Below are 9,348 nucleotides of genomic sequence, written 5' to 3' on the forward strand. Positions count from 1 at the left end.
TCATACCTTTGTCATTATACAAATTTATGGCCTCATTTGTCACAAAAACGCGCGCACACACACACACACACGTTTGTTTTTGTGAATTGTTGGGACATTCCATAGGCGTAATGGTTTTTATACTGTACAAACTGTATGTGATATTGCCCAACACCAACCCTACACCTAAACCTACCCCTTAAAGGAAACTTTTGTGCATTTTTACTTTCTCAAAAAAACTCATTCTGTATGATTTATAAGCTTGTTTCCTCATGGGGACCTCAAAAATTTACCCACAAGGTCAAAATTTACTAGTATGTGGGGACATTTGGTCCCCATAACGTGATAAATACCAGGTACACACACACACACACCTGAGGCCAGATTTATGGAGCATTCTTGGTAAAAAAAAAAGTAAATAAAGTTAAGATTGTTCTTAAGATTAAATACTAATCTTAAAGAAATATTTCACAAAAAAAAGTAAATGTTGTCATCATTCACTCACTCACCCTCATGTCGTCTCAGCCCATATGACTTTGGTTCATCTTCCAAGCACAAATAAAGATATTTTTAATTAAGACTTCAGAGGTTTCTGTCCCCCTATTGAAAGTCCACGTGACCAAAACTAATAAAATCCAAAAAGGTCATAAAGGCATCATAAAGTCAGTCTATATGAATCAAACACTTTAATCCAAGTCTTCTGAAGAGACACAATCACTTCATAATATGAATGCAATAATAATAATAACTTTATAATGAAGAGTCTGACTGACTGACTGTTCTGGAATATCATTGTTAATAAGCTCTTAAAGATGTGATAACCTTGTCTTAAATCCCCAAATATAAGATGTTTAATGAAATTATGGGGTTGTTTTAAATATTAAGAGTTACAACATAACACTATATACATATGAGAGAGCACAAATTAATGCAACAGACGCTGCGATTATGAGTCAGTTTCGTAAAAATGACTATTTAAAAAAAACAGTGCATTAAAAATGCAACAGCAAGTGCTGAACTCTTGTCAAGCCGGTTAGTGATGAAAACAGTGTGCACACTTATGATTATAACAGCCTGCAGGCGATGAGACAAACAGACTGGATTTGAGGTGTTTTTTTAATTGCATTGATCAGTGAGTCTTCAGTAGGAGTTGCCATACAATCATCAAAAGCTGTGATGTTAAGAAAGTGCTTTCAAAATCTGTGTACTATTTTCATATTCCAGGTCTGTTTGGACCCAAAGCATTGTTCATTTATAAAACAGCCGTAACGTAATATTTTTCTGTCAAAACCATAGTGTATCTGATCGGTAACTTCTCATTAACGAGTAAATGTGAAAAATTCCAACGTTTTGACATCATTACCATGTTATTACTACAAAAACAGTCCATTTATTTCTAACAAAACACCATCAAAATAGATGAACATTTTCAAACAGATTCATTTTACTTGCATAAACTTTTACTTTCAGATGAAAAAAGTGATCAGTTTGAAGTGACACTAACTTCAGATAATTTTACAGAAAGTATTTTTGACACCTAATGGTGCTCCATACATACCTGGGTAAAAATGACCCTACTTGAAATGTAAATTTTGTTTTTAATTGATTATATCTATAAAAAAACAAAACAAATCTGGAACAAACAAATAACTAACTAACTAAATAAATAAATGTGTATTTTGATGGTCTTAAAGCATTGTAATGTTTTCTTCCCTTACTAAAACTATGCATTTTTTTGACTTTTTTTTATTTTTATTTTTAAGACGAATGCATCACGAGGGTTAAGGAGATATTTGAGATCCTAAGTGCATGCAAGAAATGCATTTAGGAACATTCTTACTAGCATCAGGTTTTGTCTTCTATCAGACGCATCCAGCAGCAGAAATCTGCTCATAACAGAAAGTTTGTTGGCTGTTTTATCACAGATGGCAGCGCTGAAATGCCACAGAAACTGCTGTGAGCTTTTGAAAAGGCGCTTGACTTTTCTAATTGCGCTCGAGGCGTAGGCACCACGCTTTACCGCGTTTCCGCCGTATAATTACCTCACACCCCCGTGTTTTAAATACACATGCAATCTGCCAGCAGCCGATCAAGAGGCTCTTTAGGAGAGCGAGCGCTCCTCGAAGTCGTGTTTCTCCTGAATTCAGTCAAACTGATGGTTCATTAGAAAGCAGAGGAGTGGATTGTGGCTGTTATTGAGTCTGTGTGAATGTTTGATGCTGTTTTATGAGACTTCAGTGCTGTCGGACACTATTACCGCTAACCTCGTCAGTCGTGTCGCCTCAGTACATCAGACCCTGAGCGATTAATATTTCATGTTGGATTTGTCTCATCGTGGAGTCGGTTCACACTTCTGCATTGAGCCTAAAGCCTGATCGTGTCTAAATGGCCCTTTTTTTCTGTCCTGGTGTCTTAATTAGGTCTGCGATGAAAGTGTGAAATGAAATCCATCCGTTGTGCTGTTTACAGCGGCCGGATCCGGATGAACCGAGCCTTCAGCGTCTCTGCTTTCAAATCTGGAGCATGAGATAAACCGGCCTGCCTGAGTCCTGCCCAGGGGAATTGTGGGAAACTGAGGCAGCACACTCTGTTCCCCCAATTTTGCTGGCGGTTCAAGGAAAGGACAGTGAACAGACACTGTGTGTAAGTCTAACTCATCAGCTCGAGCCGTGGCAGATCGGGGAGCTCAGCCAAAGTTCAAAGCTGTCGGTGACTGTATATATGTGAGTGTGCCGCAATATTCATCTGAGGCTGGTGCTTGTAATATTGCTGCACTTGTGCCACTTTTATTACATTGGCTATTATTTGGTGACAGCGGGTTCCTCAATCGTTGTAATTTGGTAAAATGAGCTGTGAGAGAGAGCAGAAGAGCGTCTGTCAAAGCAGCAGTGTGTAATTGCTGTTGTAAGTGGTGTTGCTGCACCTTTGCAATCATAAAATCATTTATTTTTGAGGGTAACGGCAAACGCAAACGATACTCTCGAGTCCTCGTGATCCCACTGTTCCTGCTTCATTTGTTTTACACACTTCAACTTTAAAAGAACAAAACTCAAGATCTCTGTTTTTTTATTCTCTTCAGCTCTGGCTGTTTTCTAATCACTTATTTATTTATTTTTGTTTCATATTTAATTGGATGCTTGAGTATAAGTATTTCTGTAAATATTGTGTTAATGAGATTTAATCATGTATCATATGTGTGTATAGATAGATGGATAGATGTATTATGTATTTATTTTTAGAGTATTATGTGTATACACACGTGCATATACAGTTAGGTCCATATATATTTGGACACAGGCACAATTGTTATTATTTTAGCTGATGACCAAAACATATTAAAGTTAGAGTTATATAATGAAAATGGGTTTAAAGTGCACACTCTGAGCTTTAGTTTCTCATCAAAATTGGAGGAAAGGTTCAGAAATGACAGCTCTTTAATATGTACCTCCCCCTTTTTCATGGGACCAGTCAACTGTCCAATTACTTATGGTCCCTTGAAAAAGGGGGAGGTACATATTAAAGAGCTGTAATTCCTTAACCTTTCCTCCAATTATGATGAAAATAATAATGCATGATATGTATCAAAAGCACACCGTGGATATAAGACAAAACCACTAATTTTAACACAGTCTCAGTTCATTTCACTTTTTTACAGTTTCAGTTGTCTTTAAAGTTCATTCATTATGTTTTAATATGTAAAAATGACTGCAATCTTCTGTTGAGCTCCCTTGGTTCGATTAATTTCGAGTTTTCACATTATAGCATAAGCCAACATTCTTGCCAGAGCCCTGAAACAAAGAAAGTGTGAAAACATCCTGAAATGAAGACAGAACATCACCTCCTCCTCCAGCGCTGGTGTTTACCAACACACTCGTTTAGCACTAATCCTCACAATACGCCGCATTACCGACAGGACGGCTGAACACGCAAGCGGCTTTCTGGCTTAACGCGAGGAGCGTTACAGCCTCTTAACCGAGTTCACCTGCAGTGCGGAAGAACTGAAATGTGAGCCTGGAGCACAAAAGCAGTGTTAAGTCACTGGGGTATATTTGTAGCAATAGCCAACAATACATTGTATGGGTCAAAATTATACATTTTTCTTTTATGTCAAAAATCATTAGGATATTAAGTAAAGATCATGTTCCATGAAGATATTTTGTAAATCGCCTACCGTAAATATATCAAAACTTAATGCTTTAATTGTATTAGTAATATGCATTGCTAAGAACTTCATTTGAACAACTTTAAAGATAATTTTCTCAATATTTTGATTTTTTTGCACCCTCAGATTCCAGATTTTCAAATAGTTGTATCTCAACCAAATATTGTCCTCCTATCCTAACAAACCATACATCAATGCTTATTTATTCAGCTTTCAGATGATGTATGAATCTCAATTTCTAAAAACTGACCCTTATGACTGGTTTTGTGCTCCAGGGTCACATATACACAATTCATCTTATCTCGGTGGCTGCGTCCGGTGCGAATTCACTTCTGCCTTCCTACAGACACAAGAGGCGAAGCTCCGCTCTCCCAAAACAATTACACACTAATCTGCGGCACCCAATGAGAATGAGCTCTTTAATCAGGCTGCTGGCAGGCCTTCACTTCACCCGCCGCGGAGGAAGCTATTATATGAGCTGTCAAAGAGGCTGACCTCGCTAGATCGGCTCCGTTCAGTGAAAACTCTCTTGATATTTTAAGAACAATTACAGAAGAATAAAATAAAGCATACTTCGTTACCTTTTGAATCTTAGAAGGGTTCAATCTGAGCAGATGATTTCAACATCGCTGTCAGAGCACACTTCCCCATTACATTCAGCATCTGCCTCATATTCACGATCTCAACCACATTCTCAAAACTATCGGTTTCAACGACTTCAAAATCAATATTTTGATCACAGGCAGCTGATGATATTCTTTTGTTTTATGCCTGCGGTAATTATGAGGGAATCATCACGTCATTATTGTGTATCAAACAGTGCCACCTCGAGGAATAAAGATGCATTGCATTATTGAGTCATCAGATATGTAAATATAGTTGCGCAGGAAAAATATGCTTACACATTTACATACCTCGGGTCTCTAGCAACCCTATACACTTTTTACGAAAAATTAATTTATGTTATATTGTTTATAATGAGCAGCTAAGTCCTTAGCCATCTTCAAGAATCAGCTAAAAACACATCTATTCCATCTGTATTTGACCCTCTAACTCTAGCACTCTATATTCCAATTCTATTCTTTAAAAAAAAAAGTGCCCCTTTTAGACTTGCGCTGTATTCATTTACAAACTGCTTGTTTTCTTAAAAAAACAAAACTAACACTAGCTTCTCTATTCTTTTTCTGTTCTATCTGTTTTCTTTTTATTTATTATATATCTCCATTAAGCTAACAAATGAATCACAAGTGCGTTTGCTTTGTATTTCAGAGGCGTGGCTTGTATCCGTCCGGAGGAGCTTTTGTTTGTGTGTGCTGTTTGCTTTGGGTCGAGCTGTTTCTGTCAGGGAGAAGATGCACGGAAAGCAGAATGAAGGGATTTGTTGCTTGTTTCATTAATAAATAGATGCGGTTCGGGGCTTAAGTGATGGTGACGTCTCATTTCTAACTCCCAGTGTACACCGACTCGCTCTGTGCTGTTTTTAATTAACTGGCACTGCAGAGTTAATTCATGGACAGAAGCGGTCACTGGGAAGAGTCGAGATGTGAGAAGCTGCAGCAATGCACTGTGGCACAAATACACTCAACGCTGCAGTCATGTTTCTGTCTACTGAAGATAAATTATAGTCAGATACGGACAAAGTACCTTTCACTACAATATTAATAACATGGTAATAACATAGTAATAGTTCAGTTTCCTGTGTTGTTTTTGTTTGCTTTATGGGGATGCGCAATATGTTGGAAAAATACATTTTTAATTTATCAGTATCAGTCAGTATGAGATATTTAATTTATGTTTTATTAATAATCACAAAGATGTTCACACATAGACACCACAGCCACATTTCTGTCTACTGAAGTTAAAATATAATTAAATACATGTCAAGCTATGCTGAAAAAAGAAGAACCAAACTGTACCTCAGTTCTTAGTACCTTGAGCTAACATGGTAATAACATGAAACAGTTCCATTTCCTGTCATTTCTGTCCTTCAGTGTTATTTTTGTGTGCTTTATGGAAATGCACAATATGTTGGTAAACTATATGGTAACACTTTTCTTAAATCGTTATATATAATACATTATAAAATACTTTTTAATGCATTGATTATACTTTGTAATGCACCTATAATGCATTGCATGATCTCATGAATAATTGTAACTACAGTTATAATGCATTATAACACTTATCAATTAATTGTTACTGTCATTTCAGATGAAATCAATTAATTTAGAAAGTATAATGCATTAAACCACATGACAAACAGCCCTTCAAATGTTATAATGCATGTTAACTTTGGCTACAATTGTTTATGAAAATATATAATGCATTACAACATACATTATGAATAGCTTTATAATGCATTACACATAAAGGCTTTAAGTGTTACCAAATATATTTTAAATGTATGAGTATCAGTCAATATGGGATATTTAATGGCTCATGCTCTTTTGTCATCACCGAAAACTCACTTAAATGAAACTTTAAAAACACCAATAGTTTAATAACACTGTTAAATTAACTTTTAACCTTTAGCAAATCTCAGAATGAATATCCATTTTTAATATTGTATACTGTCGTGTTGTGATGCCTAAGTTCACTTGTAGCATTTAAAATGATTGAATTATGTTTTCAATGTTTTTAATTTATTTGGTCAATCCACTCCTCCTTCAGGCCCTCCACTCATATTGGCACGCTTGGTAAATATGAGCAAAGGCGGCTGTGAAAATAAATCTGCATTGTTTATCCTTTTGATCTTTCATTAAAAAAATTCACAAAATTGTAGCCTATCATTGAAGTAAAAAAATTTAAAGTGGGGGGAAAATCTCGTTGTGAAATAAATGCTTTCTCTAGTTCATGTTGGCCACAATTATTGGCACCCAATTACTGTAACATCTGTAACATCTTTAGTTGATTGGAACCTCTTAATTATTGCCCTGATGGTGGAGATGGGGATTTTCAATGCTTTAGCTTTACAGCCACTTTCTATTTTGTGAAGCTCAACTATATTCATTGCTCATATTTACCAAGGGTGCCAATATTAGTGGAGGGCATTGTGATTTTATTTTCAGCCATTTTTTTTTGTTATCATGTCCCGTTTATTTCTATAGCATTTTATACTATGCAGTTTGTTTCAAAGCAGCTTCACAGAGATAAACAGGACACATCTTGAAGCGCTACTTGCTGATTAAGGACCTTGTGAAGTAATCCCAGAAGGTGCTCTTTGGTTGGGTTTGAAGCAACTATTACAAAAAAAGAATCCAATGCACTTCTTCTGGTCCAAATAAAGTTAAAAAGCCTTTATTCACATGCTATTACAAAAAAAGAATCCAAGGCACTTCTTCTGGTCCAAATAAAGTTAAAAAGCCTTTATTCACATTCTGGCCATCTCAATAAACATTAAAAGTGCATAAAACTCTGCACATGATGCATTTCGGCCTTTAGGTGACACACTCTTTGAAGGACGAAATGTATCAGTGTGCAGAGTTTTAGGCACTTTTAATGTGCCTTGGATTCTTTTTTTTTTGTAATTGTGAATGTATGAGCAGCTGGATAAAGGGTTTTCACATCTCTAGACGAGAGCTTTGTGACTTTGGTATGCCTGTCTTTCACTCTGTTAAATGTGCAATTTAATTTCTAGCTATTATAACACTATTTACCCAGAAATGCAGCCCAAAGGGTGTAAAACCAGCATCCGCAGAGCCTCATACGCTCTCAGTGCTGTTATGATATGGATGCGCTTCTCTGGTAAATGAGTGGGATGTTCCTGAGAATAGATTTGCTGTCACCGGATGGGTGCGCCTGGGCACGATTACATCCAGCAAAGCTGCATTAATAGAGAGAGAAAGAGGAAAGTGCATTGCTTCATGCTGTAGGAGACACCGTTTATTGTCTTTGAATAACACACCAGACACGATCTGACACGTCTGTAATGAAAGCAGCATACGGAGGTGCTACAGTGTGTGTGTACTCCTAATGAACCGTGTAATCTGGGAAACAAAATCATCTGAATCCCACAGATATCTGACTGTCTTTCCTAGGAGTCGACTTGTTGCATTCTAAAAAAATCTAAGAAAGAGTTTGCATATGTACTTTTTTGTGTCTCATATTTGATCTTCAGGCTTTTATGGCTCATATAGTCTGATATAGTGAGACTATGGAGAAAATAAAACCTCTTATTTTAGTGCAGATGCTGAGATTCTGATGCTTGTAATGTAAATCAGTGAGATCTTTATAACAGTGCAGCAGATACTGACATAAAATGATCTAAATATCAGTCATCGCTCGATATCTCCAGTAATCTGTCTCAGTAAGATGAGATTGAAATGCTCCAAACATATAATGCAGTGATTGAGAGCTGAAGAAATAAAGGCTCCTCAGAAGATGTGAGATGTTCTGGAGGCTTGTGAAGATCATTCCTCCGCTGAGGAACAGTGAAAGTAAAGCTTCTGGAAACAAACGCTCCTCAAAAGATCCTGAGGATCAGATTTGAGACTCTGAAACATGATTGATGGAGAATCAAGTAAAGCTGAGCTGCTTCAGTCCAGTAAGTGTTCATCTGGAGATATTACTGCAGTTATTCTGATGCTTACTTGATCAAAATCAGTCAAGATTTGACACGAGAAACTCCAGCTACAGTTACACTAAAAGAGCTTTTACTGGATAAAACGCTCTAAACTATCAGACGACAGAAGAGATGAGGAGATTGTGTGAAAGTTAAAGAAATCAGATGCGATGCAGTGGTTTTCTAGGGTGAATCCTGAGGTCTGTAGGTGTTTGTTTTTGACAGGCAGAATCCTGAATGCTCTCCATCACTGTTTGTTTCCTGGTTCCTTCCTGTTTCCTGTTTCCTGTTTCCAGTCTGTGACTGTTTGCCCTGCGGACCTGATCCTGCCTTCACTGACGCTCCTGTCTCCATCTCTCATCCCCTCCTCTCTCTCTCTGTCTCTGGTTCTCTGGTTCTGTCTGCAGTAGAGATTAAAGTCATTAAGGATCTGCCGTGGCCTCCTCCGGTCGGGCAGCTCACCTCCAGTCCTCCTCTGATGGAGGCTCCGTCTTCTCCGGGAGACCAGCTCCAGCACGGTGGGTCCAGCCTCATCCATCACGTCCTCCAGACCCCCAGCAAACACTCCAGTAAAGGTCTCCACAGACAGGGCTTAGACTAAGCCAGGATAGTTCAATTAGGACATTCAAGTAATTTTTATAAACTT

General features: G+C 37.4%; 1 protein-coding gene across 3 annotated transcripts in view; it reads left to right on the forward strand.

Annotated features, from left to right (window-relative positions):
- The window catches only part of LOC107692470 (SH2 domain-containing adapter protein F-like), a 113,924-nt gene that overhangs the window by 80,072 nt on the left and 24,504 nt on the right, over positions 1-9,348 (forward strand). Inside the window, exon 4 of one of the 3 annotated variants that reach the window (XM_016491526.1) lies at positions 9,110-9,220. The exons of the other annotated variants lie outside the window; for them this stretch is intronic. Within the exon in view, the coding sequence (XP_016347012.1) occupies positions 9,110-9,220 (111 nt within the window). The remainder of the gene's footprint in view (positions 1-9,109; positions 9,221-9,348) is intronic. 3 annotated transcript variants of the gene reach the window in all.

This window comes from Sinocyclocheilus anshuiensis, unplaced genomic scaffold (genome assembly GCF_001515605.1).
Source record: "Sinocyclocheilus anshuiensis isolate Anshui unplaced genomic scaffold, SAMN03320099.WGS_v1.1 scaffold1082, whole genome shotgun sequence".
Classification (NCBI taxonomy): Eukaryota; Metazoa; Chordata; class Actinopteri; order Cypriniformes; family Cyprinidae; genus Sinocyclocheilus; species Sinocyclocheilus anshuiensis.